General features: G+C 38.7%; 2 protein-coding genes across 2 annotated transcripts; both read left to right on the top strand.

The window, feature by feature from the left end:
• Positions 1 to 1,864: 1,864 nt before the first annotated feature.
• On the top strand, positions 1,865 to 7,029 carry SLO2 (Pentatricopeptide repeat (PPR) superfamily protein). The gene has a single exon (XM_077393685.1). The coding sequence runs from the start codon at positions 2,200 to 2,202 to the stop codon at positions 4,321 to 4,323; it is 2,124 nt and encodes a 707-aa protein (XP_077249800.1). The 5' UTR covers positions 1,865 to 2,199; the 3' UTR covers positions 4,324 to 7,029.
• Positions 7,030 to 16,607: 9,578 nt separating this feature from the next.
• On the top strand, positions 16,608 to 17,795 carry LOC143890677 (NAC domain-containing protein 104-like). The gene is made up of 3 exons (XM_077395358.1): positions 16,608 to 16,923; positions 17,127 to 17,392; positions 17,509 to 17,795. The coding sequence occupies exons 1-3, from the start codon at positions 16,761 to 16,763 to the stop codon at positions 17,656 to 17,658; spliced, it is 579 nt and encodes a 192-aa protein (XP_077251473.1). The 5' UTR covers positions 16,608 to 16,760; the 3' UTR covers positions 17,659 to 17,795.

The raw sequence follows: 17,795 nt of genomic DNA, 5'->3' as shown, positions 1-17,795 counted from the left end.
GAAAAGGATTTAGGAACGCACTCGTAGTACGCCATCATGTGACGGCCAATTACAATTGAGTAGGAGTATGGGCCCACTTGTCAGCCTGAAGAAAAGATTTCCTTTGAAAAGTAAATGAAAACATGGTTTTAAATTTCGGCTCAAGTCCGAAACCGAAACGCACCGAAACCGAAATTTTAAAAAATTGCCCTTTTTTTTTATCTCTTTACAGAATTTTGGCAGAAATTTAATTTCGGTAATTTCAGCCCAACAAACCAAAATTTCGGGATTTCAGCCAAAATTTCGGTTTCAGCAAAGACCGAAATTTTACCGAAACTGAAAATTTAAAACCATGCATGAAAACACCCCTCGTGAATAGAAGATTTTATATAATGCCCGGCCGTGAAGTCTAGGAATCGCCTGTAAAGAATGGTTTGGTGTTGGATCAAATATCAAGTTTGCTACCGCCACACTGGACTTCACGCTCGGGCACCATATAATTTCTCAATGAATAGGGGTAAACATGGACGATCCATCCAATTTTGTGCCTACGTCTTGGTCAGGACACAAAATGCACTTGGGGCTCTTGTACTTTATACGGTTCCTACACATATGTGTAGAGAGTTCTCTACACACTAGCTTAAAATACAGTGGGGGCCCATATTGTTTGGGTGATCCAAGCCATCCATTTTAAAGGCCCTCACATAGATAGGATGTCTACAAAAAATCAGATCTATAGGATCATCCCAACCCTACGATTTGTGGAGGTAAAATGGATGTCTTTAAACCTTCACAAATTAGTCCATTTTTTGCCTCCACAGTTTGAATGGTTAGGATGATCCTATGGATCTGATTTTTTGTGGACACCCTATCTATGTGAGGGCCTTAAAAATGAATGGTTTGGATCACCCAAATAATGTGGCCCCCACTGTATTTTAAGCTAGTGTGTAGATAACTTATCTACACATGTGTAGGAACCGTTTTCTCTTTATATAATATACTAGAGCCTATTAAGTATTAGAAAATAAGTCTATCACGTGATTTTTCTTGCAATCTCATTACCCCTAAAATTTCATTTCTTTTTAGCATCTAATACTAAGAGATGGAGTGGGGAAGAGAGAGAGGAACGGTCTGACCACTTCTTTTCATTTGAGATAGATGAGTTGACAATCTTGCACTCTTTGGTTAGAAAGACACTATATACACACCACACCCTACAATCTTGTCAGAATGCTAATGGTATGAAATGCGATTAGGTTTTGTGAATTTAGACACATGTTTTCTTTTCTATTTTCTTTCTCCCGTGTACCTACATATAATATTGTTAAGTATACATACTCTGAACATTATTTTATAAGAATGTAATATCTTATGTCAATAGATTTTTCTATATTTTTTCTTTATTACGTATCAGAAATAAGAGATTATAAATTACCAACGTAGGAACAAGGTTGGTTCCTAGTCTAGCAATAGGATAAGAGATTATAAATTTATGGAGCATTAATTATGAGAGCTGCAACTGTAATTTGGGATCTTATGATCCGATCCAATAGATATGGTTCGGACCCAACTTTTGGTCCTAGGATTGTCGATGGACCCGTACAGTCCGATGGACGATCCAAATCTAAAGTTAAATGAACAGGATAATAGGATTCATGGACATATTTTAGATCCCAATCATAGGATCCGAAAAAATTACCGATTGGATCAAGACAACTAATAAAAGCCCGCAGGACGATCGTAAATCTAATATTATTATATTTTACAAAAATACACTCGAATTTTTGTAACATTGTATTATTTCGAGAGTATTTTAGTAAAAATAAACCCCATTCTAGTTTTAGTATTTTGTCATTCATGTCTCTCAAGTTGTGACTTGAAGTCTCTAATCCCAACTCGTCCGTGTCCTCCTTTGAGAATTTTAGTTGTGTAGAAGGTAAGTAGGACCTACTATGACACTCCATTGGACGGTCCGATTTGAAATGGATCATGACCAACACTCCGAATCCGATCCGACTGATAAGGTATTTGAATGGATCCTGACTGGGACATAGGTGATCCGATCTGAAGTGGATCCGTTAACCCCCTACTTGTGCCTAAATCCTTTCCAATAGTGTTGGTTCCATTGGATCCATCGGACCCACTGGGTCCATTTATTCATGACGTGAATCTGCCATCCAACTCAATCCACATAAAATTTTCTTTCTCAATGATAATGGAATGGCAAGATATGGGTTGCTTAAACCTCTCGTTAGCGACCTTTCCCTCCTTGATTCCACCATTTTCGCAAATCTTTTGCACTCTTCCATCGAATCTAAATCCCTCCAAAACGTTCGTTGGGTTCACGCTCGCATCATCAAAACCCAATTCTCTTCCGAAATCTTCATACAAAACCGATTAATAGACGCCTACTCAAAATGCGGATGTTTAGACTATGCCCGCAAACTGTTCGACAAAATGCCTCAAAGAAACACATTCACTTGGAATTCGATAATAAACGCTTTTGCGAAATTGGGTTTTCTCAACGAAGCGCGAAAGCTCTTTTGCGAGATGCCAAAGCCTGACCAGTGCACGTGGAACTTGATGGTGTCAGGTTTTGCCCAGCGTGATCACTTTGAAGAAGCATTGAATTTTTTGACTAGAATGCATAGTGAGGATTTTATACTCAATATGTACACATTCTCTAGTGCTCTTAGTGCTTGTGCTGGATTAATGGACTTAAAATTGGGTACGCAAATCCATGCTTTGATTTTGAAATCACCATTTTCATCGAATGTTTATATGGGGAGTGCACTCATTGATATGTACTCTAAATGTAGGAGTGCGTCCGATGCGTGTAAACTGTTCGATGAAATGCCTCAGAGAAATGTAGTATCTTGGAACAGCTTGATTACATGTTGTGAGCAAAATGGGCCTATAAATGAAGCATTAGAATTATTTTCTAGGATGATGAAATGTGGGGTGGAGCCGGACGAGGTCACGCTTGCCAGTGTAGTTAGTGCGTGCGCGAGCTTGTCAGCTGTTAAGGAAGGAATGCAAATTCATGCTCGCGCGATTAAGTCCGATGAATTTAGGGATGATCTTATATTGGGTAATGCCTTTGTGGACATGTATGCGAAGTGTGGTAGAATTAAAGAAGCTAGGCGGATTTTTGATAGGATGCCGGTTAGGGATGTGATCTCGGAAACATCAATGGTTAGCGGTTATGCGAAGGTTGCGAGTGTGGAAGTTGCACGGTTAATGTTTAAAGGGATGACACTGAGAAATGTCATATCTTGGAATGCACTTATTGCTGGTTATGCACAGAATGGAGAGAATGAAGAGGCGTTAGAATTGTTCCGCTTATTGAAGAGGGAATCAATTTGGCCTACCCATTACACTTTTGGCAATGTTCTTAGTGCTTGTGCAAACCTTGCTGATCTCCAGCTTGGTAGGCAAGTTCATGTTCACATCTTAAAACATGGTTTCCGGTTCGAGTCTGGACCGGAGTCTGATATCTTTGTGGGGAACTCGCTAGTGGACATGTACGCAAAATGTGGATCAATCAAAGATGGGGCTGGAGTGTTTGACAACATGGTTGAGAGAGATAAGGTGTCATGGAATGCTATGATTGTGGGGTATTCACAGAATGGAAATGGCAACGAAGCCCTTGATATTTTTTGGAGGATGCTAATGAGCGAAGAGAAACCCGATCATATTACGATGATTGGAGTTCTATGCGCTTGTAGCCATGCGGGGCTGGTTGATGAGGGGTGTAGATACTTTCACTCTATGACTGAAGAGTATGGTGTCGTACCACTTAAGGACCATTATACATGTATGGTTGATCTACTCGGGCGAGCCGGCCGCCTTGTTGAAGTTGGGAAGTTTATTGAAGCCATGCCGATAGAACCAGATTATGTCCTGTGGGGATCTTTGCTCGCGGCTTGTAAAGTACACCGTAATTTTGAAATGGGGAAATGGGTGGCAGAGAAACTCTTGGAGATTGATCCTAATAACTCAGGGCCTTACGTTCTTCTCTCGAACATGTATGCAGAGCTTGGGAGATGGGGGGAGGTTATGAGAGTAAGGAAGCTGATGAGAAAGAGAGGGGTTGTTAAGCAACCAGGGTGCAGTTGGATTGAGGTAAAGAGCAAGGTGCATATATTCATGGTGAAGGATAAAACCCATCCCCAAAGAAAGGAGATTTATAGACTCTTAAAGATGATAATGGCACAGATGAAGTGTGCCGGATATATTCTGGACTCAGGATCTGTTTCCTTGGAGACATCTCATGAGGAGCACAAGAAATTGGATATAATTTCAGAGTGCCAGAGTGATGCGTTGGCAGTCGCTGTTGGATGATATCAGTTGATACTCTGTTCTCTCAGCAGTGTGAATTCTGAAATTACATTGTTGAAGTTTTGTTTGATCGTATTGTTTGATCAGCTTATATTGCTGTTTATCTTTAACACCTCCATTTTTTATGGTGTAAAGTGTGACACTACTCCAAGACATGGGTCTGCTGTTTTATGGATATTCATCAGATCAAAAAGGGACTGCTTCACTCAGGAAATTGGAATGTAATCTCTCACTTGCTCAGACAATGTTGTAATGTGATGCGCTGCCATGTTGTTCGAATATTGACAGTGAGTCTGATCAAAATGAGACCGGCTTAGGTACAACAATTTAGTCTACTACAAAACAGTAGGTGCACCATTGTATGCTTTCATATTGAAGGGAAATATATTTAAACTTCATTTGTGAACAAGATGTGATTGCCACACGGTGGCTAGCATGTGAAATATCCCTGCCCCACCCAGAGTTTGTGCTTTTGCTTGGTCATCAGTTCTCGACAAAATCCTCACAGTGGACCACCTTCGCAATCGCAATATGTGGATCATCGATCTTTGCGTGCTATTTGTAGAGGCGGATGAATCTGTTGATCACATATTCATCCATTTCAAAACTGCCAGGCTTGTGTGGAGTCGCATTCTTGGCAGATTTGCCCTTTTCTGGGTCTTCCCTGCAAAGTTATCTGACTTATTGGAAAGTTGGCCTCACGTGCCTTGGTGAAGAAAAGATAAAATTCTATGGAATATCATACTATTATCTACCATTTGGGTGGTCAGGAAGGAAAGAAACGCCAGCTTTTCAAAGGCATAGTGAAATCTCCACAGTTTCTCTACATTCAGATAGTAGCGTTAACCATCTCCTGGGCCAAGGTCTTACCTAGTTTCCGCTTTGTGTCTGCATACAATTTGTGGCAGGGGTAGAGAGAGGTATGTAATAGTTCCAATCAGAGGTTGGCAATTTCTCAGGCTTGGGAGCCTCCTTGCAGTGGGTTTCTCAAGTTGAATTTTGATGGCTCAAGTTTAGGGAAGCCGGGTCCGGCTGGAATAGGTGGTCTCCTGCGAGATGAGCGAGGGGGAACGTTATGGGCTTTCTCAGGACCAATTGGAATCTCAGACTCCAATGAGGCGGAAGTTAGAGCGGTGGATCAAGGCTTGATGATGATAACTCCAATGTTTCTTGACCGGATAGTGGTGGAAGAAGACTCCATAACTTGGTGGTTTGTTCATTGGATGGACAGGATCTTGGATAGGTTGGAGGGATCCTCCGTTTCTTTCCGCCATGTTAGAAGGCCAACAAATAATGAGGCCGATAGGCTTGCTAGGGAGGGAGTTCCCAGGGCAGCTCTGGAAACCTTCGACTTTCTCCCCCTTGAGGAGTCTTTTATTTCTAGTTTATATTTGATCTTTTGTTGTTTTCCTTTGTATTGTGTTGATTAGCTCAATCGCCAGGGTTTTTCCCATGTTTTTTCCTCATTAATATAATTCTTTGCTATTAAAAAAAAGATGTGATTGCCACACTTGTTTGAAATCCCTATATCTTTTGCCTTCAGAGCTCGAAATAGGATTGTTCGTTTCTCCAAACCTCTGTCGCAGGATTTGGATTTTTTGCATCACCCAGAGTTTATCCTCACTTTTGGTGTTTCTCCATGCTCTCTTTTGTAGGGGAGAGACATAGGAGCTGATTACCAATTTTGGGCAGTAGGCAATGGCTGACCTCAGGATATTTAAAAGCTTGAAACAATGGATGATTGAAGGGCAGTGAGAGGAGTAGCAAAACTTGGAAGATGGTCGTTCCTAGTGGCTGGGCTAATAGCATGAAGAAGAAATTTACCACCCACAGTAATGGAAACTTGTTCTGTAGTTGCTATAGAAACTCCAAATTTTGATGGATCGCGTCACCTTGCTTTCCCCTTAATGTTGGTCCTTTTTGTTGGATGGTAATCAAAGAAAGTATCAATACAGCCACAGGTGATGTCTTAGAAAGGACAAAGATGATACTTAATGGTGAATCCTATGCAGGGTAGCTTAAGAGATGGCAATCACATGTTCAATCATTGTAAGATAGCCACACACACACGTATGTGTGGGCGTTCCTATTGAGTGAATCACTTGCTGTTCATGAGAAGGCCTGACCTGTTGAAAGAGAAAATTAAACAATGGTGGAAATCATCTTTTGGATCTGTTGGGAAAAAGAAATTTGATTTTGCGGGTTGTGCTTAGATTGGAGGAGATTAACTGGAGACAAAACTCAAACATTTGGCTTAACGAAGGTGACAAAACATTTTGTCAATCTCCATGGAGAGACCCTTTGATGAAGATGAAATTTGGGAAGCAGTATGGACAAGGATTAAGCACGGGCCCAAATGGCTTCACAATATGGCATTTTTCGATGACAAGTGGGACATGATCAAATATGAAGAATTTCTATGAGCGGTGTGATTACCAAAGAATGAGGTGCAATTTTCATGTCTGGATTCCAAAAATGGAGGGGCGATTTAGATAAAGGATTTTAGGCTCATAAGCATTGTGTGAAATATCTATAAAATACTTGTGAAGATCTTAGCAAGAGAATTGAGGGTGTGCTTGGAGAGTCCACCCTCAATCGTAGCAGCCAACTCCTTAATCATAGGAGTTTGGAGTATGTGTAGTTATGGGTAAATACTTTAGGATTATGTTTTGCAGGGACTTTCTTTCCTAGCTTAGAAATGTTTTTTTTTAAATATAGTTTCTTCGTAATGTTTAGTTTTTCTTTGTTTCTAGCTATTTTCTAGAAATAGTTTAAAAGAGGGTGATGATAAATTCACACCCCCTTTTAACGTGATTTGATGTCAAAAAGCGTTAAAATCTACCTCAATTCACATTATAACGGGTGCAAATTATCCTACAGGGGGTGCAGGGGCGGAGGCACATGTAGCATGAGGGGGCCATGGCCCTTTAAATACTACACGACAAGATGGGTCGCGCATCTTATAAAAACATAGCAGCGTTGATATCATTTCCTGATTTTTTTTGTTGGATATCTTTCCCGTTTGCTTCTCACACGGCATAAACGGAACTTCACATTCCTTCTCAATTGGGGGCTAGGCCATGTGGTGTAGGGTTTGAATTTATCTTGATTGTATCTCCCTCAACAATCTCTCTCTCCCTCTCTCTCTCTCTCTCTCTCTCTCTCTCTCTCTCTCTCTCTCTCACACACACACACACACACACACATTAATAATAGCTATATATATATATATATATATATATATATATATATATATATATATGAGGAAAATAATTGTGAGCTTGAAGCTCATATAGCTTATATGAGCTTGAGGGCCCAAACACATGGGTCCCACATTTTTTGTGGTGATCCAAACCATTCATTTGCAAGGCCCCGTCATAGATAGGGTGTGTACAAAAAGTCAGCTCCATTGGATCATCCTAACCCCTCGAAAAGTGGAGGGCAAAAATGGGCAGATTTGTGGCAAACGGTGTCTGTCCATTTTGCCATCCACTTTTGGATGGGTTAGGATGATCCAATGGAGCTGATTTTTTGTACACACCCTATCTATGTAAGGGCCTGTCAAATGAATGCTTTGGATCATCATAACAATGTGGGCCCACATGTATTTGGCCCTAAAGCTCATATAAGCTATGAGCTTCAAGCTCACAATCATTTTCCTCTATATATATATATATATATATATATATATAGGAAAGTGTTTCTAAGCACGTGCTTAGATAAGCTTATCTAAGCACATGCTCAAAAACACATGTGGCCACATTTTTTGGGGGATCCAAAGCATTCATTTGGAAGGCCCTTCTATGGATAAGGTGTGTACCAAAAATCAGCCATATGGGATCATCCTAACCCTGCCATTTGTGGAGGGGAAAATGGGCAGAAACATGAACACACACTGTCTGTCCATTTTCCACTCCAACTTTGATTGGGTTAGGATGATCCTATAGGGCTGATTTTTGGTACACACCCTATCAATGGAAGGGCCTTCCAAATGAATGCTTTGGATCCCCCAAAAAATGTGGGCCATATGCTTTGTAGGCACGTGCTTAGAAACACTTCTCTCTCATATATATATATATATATATATATATATATATATATACTAGTAAAAAACCCAGTGCGATGCACGGGCCTACAAAGAACTGTACGGACCACGTCATAGGTTGATCCAAACCGTCCATGTGATGGAACACAACATAAATAGGTTGTGCCCCAAAAATCATTTCCATAGGCTGATCCTAGCCGTCCAATCTATAGAGGTTTCCATAATTCCTCTTAAATCGGACGGTTAAGATCACCCTATAGATTTTTTATTAAAAAACTATAAAGGAGGGGGGTAAGATTGAAATTATGTGGCTTTAATTGGTGCATTTGTTAAAAAGCATAAAGGAGGGGGTAGGATTGAAAATATGTGAGTTGAATGGGTGCATTTGTTAAAAAAAGTCAAAAAAAGTGATGTATAATTCTCATAGAATTTTTCAAAAATTCAAAAAATTCTCTTCTTCTTTGTTCTCCTATATAGTACACTAGTGGGACAACCCGTGCGATGCACGGGGTGACATCAAAGAGAAAGCAGAAAACGAGAATTTTGAAATAGAACTCAACACAAGGATCCTCGATATGTAGAGAATTTTAAACTATGATTTGGCCGACACTTTGAATTTATTACCGACTCACGTGTCCTGCCGTGTCCGACACGACACCCGTGTCCACACGTGTCGACACTCCTTTGGACAGTTTTACCTGTATTGCTGGAAGTGTTAGACTTAATGTGGGTGTGGACATGTTTTTGTACCGTGTCAAGTGTGACATTCTGTTTTTTATTGAATATTGTGTTTACCTCTTTTAGACAACTCGTATCCATGTTGAAACTGGACACACAGATCCATATCCACATATCACGATTACATATACTTTCTATTTTAACCGTATCCCCGTTTTTAAAGCTTGAGGGTTTGCCGTGTCCGACACTCCGTGTCGACACGCGACACTCGTGTCCGTGTCCACAAATCATAGATTTTAAACTGGTCATGATATGTGGTCCACTATTCACAAACTACATTCAAGTGCCATACACCAAAGAGAAAGCAGAAAAATGACTAAAATAAGGAACCCTCTTGCAATTCTATAAAAAATGGAAATGAATTACGATATGCTGGTTTAAAAACAGTTCCAAAAGCAGTTGAACTGATTGTAGTTTGTGTTTAACCTTTACTGTTTATAAGATCTTAGTGATGGATTTGATTTAAGCAAGCCTATCGATCAGTTTGTGGTTAAGTTTGGCATAGATTAGAAAGTATCTTTTGTATCCTGATAAGTATATTTGAGACTCTACAAATCTGAGATAAAAAGCATGCACATTCAAAATCTATAAACCAAAGTTTAACCCACTTAAGGGTCTACAAATCTAAATCTGAGATAAAAAAGCATTGACATTCAAAATCTTGAAACCAAAGTTTCCAACCCAATTCATCAATGTTTCAAATAAAACGGCACAAAACTTGCTTTTACATATTCCTGAAAGAAACAAAACATCGCTTCTGATTTGAACGTTAGGAAGTTACATTGAACCTTTTTTTTCCATTTATAAGCAACAACCAGAAATGAGTAAGAAGAAGAGATAAAAATAACCTGGCTGATGAAATTGTCTTTGATGAGAGCCGGCAAGTTCTGAATCTGCCAATTTTAGAAATGATACAGTGAATGGGTTCCAAAGAGATCTTTATGTCCCTTCAGAAAATAAGGTTAGTTCTGTTCCAGTGGCATTGAAAGAGAACTTCTTTTGATTTGTTCTCTTAATTTATGTGCACTCGAGCAAATAAAAAAAAGAGAAAGGCAAAGCTAGAAGTAATCTGATGAAGCACAGAAAACAACCCGTGCATCGACTGATGTAACTTACTCTAACCTGTATATTATTGTGTAAAACACTCAGGCAACGTTAGCCTTTTTCCCACAGGTAAGTACATTAACTTCACCCACTATTCATCTGTTGCAATGACAGTCCAAAAAAAAGATGGAAATCTCATTGCATTAGAAGATGGAAAGTACATTACAAAAACTTAATAGAGAAAACCGATGAAGCACCTTCGCCAAACAACCATTAAAAAAATGCTCCAATGCTTGATGAAGCTTTCCATCAAACACCCGGTGTGCATCAAATAAAAGCATACTGGAAATGTATAAAAAATGAAAAGAAGAAAAGGAAATAGATGAAATTTCCTATGATGAAGAAGCAGAGATGAACAGATTATTAGAGATCAACATTCGGGAATGTCAATGATATAATTTCTCTTCTCCTCAAAACCCACGAATGGAAAACAAACAAAAAAATCCACTATCAATCACTTTTTTGAAAAACCATTACCGAATTTGTCATTTTTCCTAACATTTGCCTCATCAGTTGATTCCTGAATCTGAAATTAGTAACCATGGCATATTGAAAGCTAGGGTTTTCAAAATGAGAAGAATTTCATGAAAAATAAACATATAAAAACGTCCAAAAAAGGCTAAATCGATTAGGAAATCACCTATCCCCGATGCAGGCATCAGCGTGGGAGGATCCTCTTGCCAGCAATGAATCTTTGGCCTCTTCCATAGCGTTAGCGGAGCGGTAAACTTCGCATCAGGAGCAGTCTTTTACTTTACTACGGATAAACCGCGTTCACGTGGTCGAATAGAAAAAAAAACAACCTTGCTGCTCGCTCAACGCGCGTTAAGTACTCCTGCCATCCACACCAGAATAGATGGAGTTTTCCGAAAAAACCTGCTAGTGGAGGAAGACCTCCTAGGGATAAGAGACATAGGGCTGAAGAGAGAGCCAAAAAAGGATCTTTCGTGCAAGGGACCAGCATATTCAGGCCCAATACGTTGTTGTATCCCTGCGGATATTTCTCTTTCTAACCACACAATCACGAGTACCCCTATTGTGATCCCCGATACGGGAGTAAAAATAGGGACGCTAGAGAGGCTAGACAAAGGGTCTTTCGATGGAAGAGAATGGTTTTCCGCAGAGAAAGCAAGGAGGGCATCTTTCGAAAAATAGGTGTGGCAGTGGGGAGCAAGGCCAGAGAGACATGAGAAATGTGACGGTGGCCATGGAGAAAGAGCTCTGTTCTAGGGTATTCGAGAGAGAGGGAGGGAGAGAGAGGGGCTCGTAAAAAGGTAGGGATAACCTTGGAAGTTTGCTAAATATGGGTAAAGATCAATGTGTCAATAGAAGAGCGAGCATGTGATAAAATCGATAGAAGAGGATGGTGTTGGAATTTTATGGCATATGAGAAAGAAGATCACATGAAGAGAGAGAGAGAGATGGCGTGGGAATTTAAGGGCATAGGAGGTATTTTCACTTAGATGTGTTCGAATTTTAGGGCATAAGAGGCATTTATCTGTTTGGGGGTGATGTGTAATTCTCATATAATTTTTAAAAAAATCAAAAAATTCACTTCTTTTCCTCCCAGCTTATAGTAGTAGATAGATATCTCATTAATGCTCAAATAATAGCTCCTAAAATCTCTCTCAACAAAGCTCAATAAGTAGCCACTGACAAAGAAATATACATGTTTTCTCCTTCCCTTTGATTGACATGGGTTCCATGCTTCTTGTCTGATCTTGACTACTTCACATCAAAGCATCAGCCAAACCCTCCAATATTTCACCAGGTCTTCAATCCTCAACTTCAAAGTCCTTATCAGTTTCTAATCAAATAATGTGGCCAATCTGCCAAACCCAATACTCATAAAACAATACTATTCATGTTACTTTTTTAGAAGATAGGTAGCTTTTTCTTCAAGTATTTACGGCAAAGAAGAAAAGTTGAAGGACACATCACCAGTCTAACACTTAGGATAAGTTCTAGTGCTATTTTTTCACTCGTCATCATTAAAAATAGGCATGGGTCACACCCAAGCAATTATAGTGACCAACTAACCATCACAGTATTTGTCTTAAGTAAGACCTTCCACGTCTAAACTATGTAGACCCATATGCTTCACCAAAACTCGGCCGAGTTGTCTCGACTCAATCCAAACTCTTGTAGACTTAGGGGCCGTTTGGATACAAGGATTTTATAATCCAAGATTTTAAAATAGGAAAAATTGCCAATCGGAGACATCAAAATACGAGAATTGCCAACTGGGGACACACTTTTGAAAAATTGTTAAGAGGGACGAAATGGGTTATCAAGTCTCTAAAAGGGGACTATCAACCCTCTAAATGGGGTTATCAAATTCTCAAAAGGGGTTTGTCAACACTCTTTAACAATTTTTCAAAAGTGGGTCCTCCATTGGCAATTCTCGTATTTTGATGTTCCCATTGGCAATTGTTCCTCTAAAATAATGTGCTTTACAAGCTAAAACCTGGATTGTACAGTTTTAGGCATGGTTTTAAATTTCGACCGAAATCCGACCGACACCGAAATCATATAAACACGAAAATGGTACTTTATTAAAACCCAAAAAGCCTGTTTTATTTTAATTAATTTAATATTTTACAGAAATTTCAACTGAAATTACTGAAATTTTATATTGAATAAAATATTGTTTTCTTTATTTTGCCGGATTTCAGCCAAAATTTCAAATGACACGGGGTCCGAAACTGGAATTTAAAACCTTGGTTTTAGGATTGTCAAATCCATGCATGTTTTATATAGCTTATAAAATTGAGGTATTAGCATGCCCGTATTATAAAATCCATGTATCCAATGTGTTGGATTTGAATTTTTCTTTCTTTTTTGTTTAATTTTTTTCAAACCCAAAAGAATAGTCATGAAGACATGATATAGAATTACGGAAAAAATAAAAAAGCTTTCATTTTTGGAAAATAATGTAGAAACTCAGTAGGGTCCTCTTGCCGTGTCAAACACGGCCAATCCGAGTTCAAAACGAGTATTGAACTTTAAAATAATGGCAAGGGAAGTGCTACACTCGCCCCCACTTTATGACTACTCTTTTACAGTAGAGGAGGAGATGTCCCCATTGGGCGAATATATCATTTTCCTAATGGTAACTGTGAGACCCTTTGCCATGGTCCTACCTGGGTTGAAGAACAATAGTGAAATAACTAAAGTCCTTTCAGCCCTGGCTTTACATAAAGTATATGAATACGAGAGTAGGGCCCACGCTTCTGCGTGAAAGAGTTGATGATCTGAAAAGGAAATGTAATATTGAACATCCTTTCAGTTGGAAAATATAACAAGGTGGATAGAAGGTTGGTTTCTCTCTTAATTGACTGGTGGTAGGACATAGCTTGGTTTGAAGTTTAAAGTGACTTTCAGAAGATGGCAACTAGGACTTTATCAGGGAAAGAGACTTGACAGCCATAAATTTAGCCCTTTACACTATGTCAGCTTCACTTAATTAATTTGCTTTGTACTTCTCTCTCTATGTAGGACAAATGTGATTTACTAGGGTGTCATTAAGGGTGGCAAAATCAACCGAACCGAAACCGAACTGAAAATTCGGTTTCGGTTTGGTAGAACCAAACTGAATCAAATTTCGGTTCGGCTCGGGTTTGGGTCGGTTCGGTTTGGTACGTTTTGGACAATGATAAATGCGCTCCTTTTCATAGGAAAATGATAAATTTGCCCTTTTTATTAGTTCGGTTCGGTTCTGTTTGGAGTGAATGATCGGTTCGATTTGGAGTATTTCGGTTTCGGTTCGGTTCGGTTTCGGTTTGGGGTGAAACCGAACCGTTGCCACCCTTATGTGTCATTTGTAATTTTAAGGGTGACTATACCTCACCTTTTTATAAGGTGTTTGTCCTAGCCTTATTTGAGTTATTTCACATTTGTAAGTAAGACTAAGGGTTAAACTTATACGTTTTCTTGAAAATGAGAAGTCCCAACTCAATTGACTCAGTGAGTCAACGACCTTATAAATTTGGTACAATTGGTTTAAATTAAATGGAAGAGAAATTGTCAAATAAATAAATAAAATTTAAAAATACAAATAGGGATGAACAAATGATATACCCTTTTTTTTTTTTTAATGCAAAGGAGTAATATTCCAGATATTATTTTTGGTTGCGTCAGCATTACGTAAATTATGTAAATTGAGCTTTTCTTAAATAAATATACAAAATAAAAATGTGGTTGAAGTATTCATTTCATAAGGGAACATGTGCCATGTGTATGGCTAAGATGTTCCTTAAAGGGAAGTCAACAATTTTGGTTTCTCTTGATCATCTAATTAAGATTACCCCCTTAGAATAGTTTTTTGGGCCCACCACAATGTTTTATCAATCAAAGTGGGACCTACGTGGTTAGTAAGACCTAAGCAGACTCGGTTGACGAGTTAAACCCAATGCTGACTCCAAGTCCGTGAGGCGGGCCGATTTCTAAATCTGACAGAAATTTGTAAAGAAACCCAAGGGGCCGTTTGGATACGCAGATTTTAGAATCCATATTTTTAGTTTGAAAACAGTGTAAAAGAGGGTTTGTAATCAAGCTGCTGCAGCTGTCCTGGCAGCGTTTCTTGGATTTTAAGTAAGAAAACCATGTTTTAGAAATCTCTCCTACATCCTGAGATTTCTAAAACCTGGAAAAATGGGAAGATCGGCTACTCTTGCTGTTGGAAAGAAGGGCGAGAAGTAAAAAATGACGGCTGGTTTGCTTCTTCTCTTGTCTCTTGGCTACAATTTTGAAGAAATCCCAAATTCTAAAATCCGCATATCCAAACAGCCCCTAGGTTCATTCTATAAAAAAAAAACTAAACTCAAGTATCACAACTCACCCACACAGATAAAATAAAAGAGAGAGAATATTTCCTCCTACCATGTTTTGGTACCATCCCCCCCCCCCTGCCTATCTTCCTTTCAATAATTCTACTCGAATATTATCATTATTTAAAAACTCGTACCCGACAAAAATTCTCCCTAGGTAAAACCTAGTCACACGAGTTAATAATTGATACAATCAGTTTTCTAGTCTAGTTAACTTGGGTAAGTAGAAGTAGTTTTTGTTCCAAACAGTAGAGACAAAACTTAGTTCACTAAGACGAGTTGATGATTGACTTGGGGAGTTTTTAAGTAGTGTTGTTATATGTTTCATTATATATGCTTGCCAACCTTTTGTATTGGACGTTATAGGTATTTAGATTTTAGATACTTGTATTTAATCAAATTCTAGGGAGGTGATATTTACGCCCCTTTTCATCACCAGGGACACCCAGTGCCAGTGTACGTGGCAATCAAGGCCACTAGATTCTTCTGACATCAAGTACATTAGGCCCCCTCAAGTCATTGGTATACTAGCACCAGGTGTCCCTGGTGATGAAAAGGGGCGTAAATATCACTTCCCAAATTCTATCGTGAGGTAAAACCAACTCGCTTAGACGAGTTCATAATTGATGCACTAATTGTTCACATTCATAGACAAGTCAAAGAAGTTTTTGGTTTCAATGAGTAGAGCCAATGCATACTTAACTTAAACCAGCCGATGATAGACTTAATTAAGGGAGTTTTTAAATAGTGATGTTATAACTCTCATTCGGTTTAAGGGTATGTAATCCATGCTAAAGAATCCCAAAAACCAATCAAATTAAAACAAAGGTTTTTTTCACAAAATCCAGATCCTTCCGCCGAAACCACTTTAGGTCGACCTGAGGGTGTTCTTGATAAGTTTTGGAATTCTTGGATCCTTTATAATAATCTCAAGGTGTGCTTATATAGAGCACATACAGAATAAACATAGAATAAAATCAAAAAAACTATGAAAGGAAACAATCCTAATCAAATCTACTTTTCTAGTCTATAGAATGAAATCAAATCAAATCTACTTTCCTAATCTGTAAGGTTACCTCCTCTAATCTACTTGCCTAATCCACCACCACAATGATCCGATGGTGATATCTCAACCTAATCCAGCGGTGAGATCTCATATATTCTAACAGTTCTGTTCGAACCAGTAACTCTGTAGGTCGACCTGTAGTGTGCTGTATAGAAACCAATGGAAGAGCCCTAATAAAAGGGGCCAGCAGCTTAAATTTTATATATACATTGTACCAACTCGACTTGAAAGAGGCAATAATTGACGGGTTCAATTTTTCATTAACTTTGACAAGTTAAAGTAGTTTTTTATTTAATTAGCTAACTAAGACGATTATTGACTTGTTATAAAGTTCAATATAAAAAAAGAAGAAGAAGAAGAAGGGGTGGATGCTACTAAAATAAGTACCTAGAAAATCCTTCGTTTCCTCCAATCCTAACAAATCTGTTTTTTGTTTTTAATCATACCACTCAACTTCCCCTCCATTCATGATCAAACAACCTTCTTCTCTCTCTCTCTCTCTCTCTCTCTCTCTCTCTCTCATGTCAATCTTTGTCACTTTCTCTCTCCCCCACAATATAAATATGAACCAAACTAGACCATAGAAACTATAGGAAGAAGAACCAATCAACCAAAACACATTCTCCCTTCATACTCTCAAACTCTTCTCCAAATTGTGATGGCACAAGGGAACACAAACCTCCCACCTGGTTTTCGATTTTACCCGACCGACGAAGAGCTCGTCCTTCACTTCCTCTATCGCAAGGCGGCACTCTTACCTTGTCATCCTGACATCATCCCCGACCTCGATCTTCATCGATATGATCCGTGGGAACTCAACGGTTAGATCACATCTTTAGCTTGTTTGTAGTACTTTTTCCTTTCAGATTCTCTTAATTATAATTTGATTAGCAATTTATTTATTTTTTTCAATTGGGTATGATCTGTGGGACCTCAATGGTCAGATCACATCTTTAGCTTTGTTACTAGTACTTTTTTCATCAAATTTTCTTCTAATTTGATTTTATTTTTCAATTGGGAGTAGGAAAGGCTTTGGCAGCAGATAATCAATGGTATTTCTTTAGCCATAGGACGCAAAATCGAGTTTCGGAGAATGGTTACTGGAAGTCGTTAGATGTGGATGAACCCGTCACAAGTGGTAGTAAGAAAGTGGGTACCAAGAAATCCCTTGTTTTCTACATTGGTGAAGCTCCTTCAGGTACAAAAACAAACTGGATCATGCATGAGTATCATCTTTTGGATTGTGGTACCAGGACTAGATCTTCGAAAAGTCGAGGAAGCTCAAAAACAGTAAGTCTATTTTTTTTAATCTTTAGTTTTCATGGATTTTAGTATTTTTTAGACGAAAAACGATCATATTAAAATGACAATTGTAATAACAAGTGGAATTACACTATGATTTTCAGGTGTCGAAGAACGAATGGGTTCTTTGTCGAGTATACGAAACGAATGGTGGTCCGCAGGTGAACTTCTGCGAAGATGGATTCGAGCTTTCGTGCATGGACGAAGTCTTCTTGTCATTAGACGATCTAGACGAAACAAGTTTTCCGAATTAGATCGAAAAATTTGAGTCCTAAGCTTGTAATTACACCCATCTGATCAAAATGTAATAATTTTATGAATAGCAATCTAGTATGTTATTTGGAAGTATGATACTCTTTCAAATGGAGATGGTTTCTTTGCTTTGTTTTCT

This window comes from Tasmannia lanceolata, unplaced genomic scaffold (assembly GCF_043159265.1).
Source record: "Tasmannia lanceolata isolate RefF3 unplaced genomic scaffold, GAP_Taslan_0.1 ptg000013l, whole genome shotgun sequence".
NCBI lineage: Eukaryota > Viridiplantae > Streptophyta > Magnoliopsida > Canellales > Winteraceae > Tasmannia > Tasmannia lanceolata.
The sequence above is the reverse complement of the archived record's forward strand: the minus strand, read 5'-3'. Positions and strand labels throughout refer to the sequence as shown.

Excerpts from the sequence above, each read along its gene's own strand:
- SLO2 (XM_077393685.1), top strand. The coding sequence starts at position 2,200 with ATGGCAAGATATGGGTTGCTTAAACCTCTCGTTAGCGACCTTTCCCTC.
- LOC143890677 (XM_077395358.1), top strand. The coding sequence starts at position 16,761 with ATGGCACAAGGGAACACAAACCTCCCACCTGGTTTTCGATTTTACCCG. Across the intron at positions 16,924-17,126 it reads TGATCCGTGGGAACTCAACG|GAAAGGCTTTGGCAGCAGAT; the intron begins GTTAGATCACAT and ends AATTGGGAGTAG. Across the intron at positions 17,393-17,508 it reads GTCGAGGAAGCTCAAAAACA|GTGTCGAAGAACGAATGGGT; the intron begins GTAAGTCTATTT and ends TATGATTTTCAG.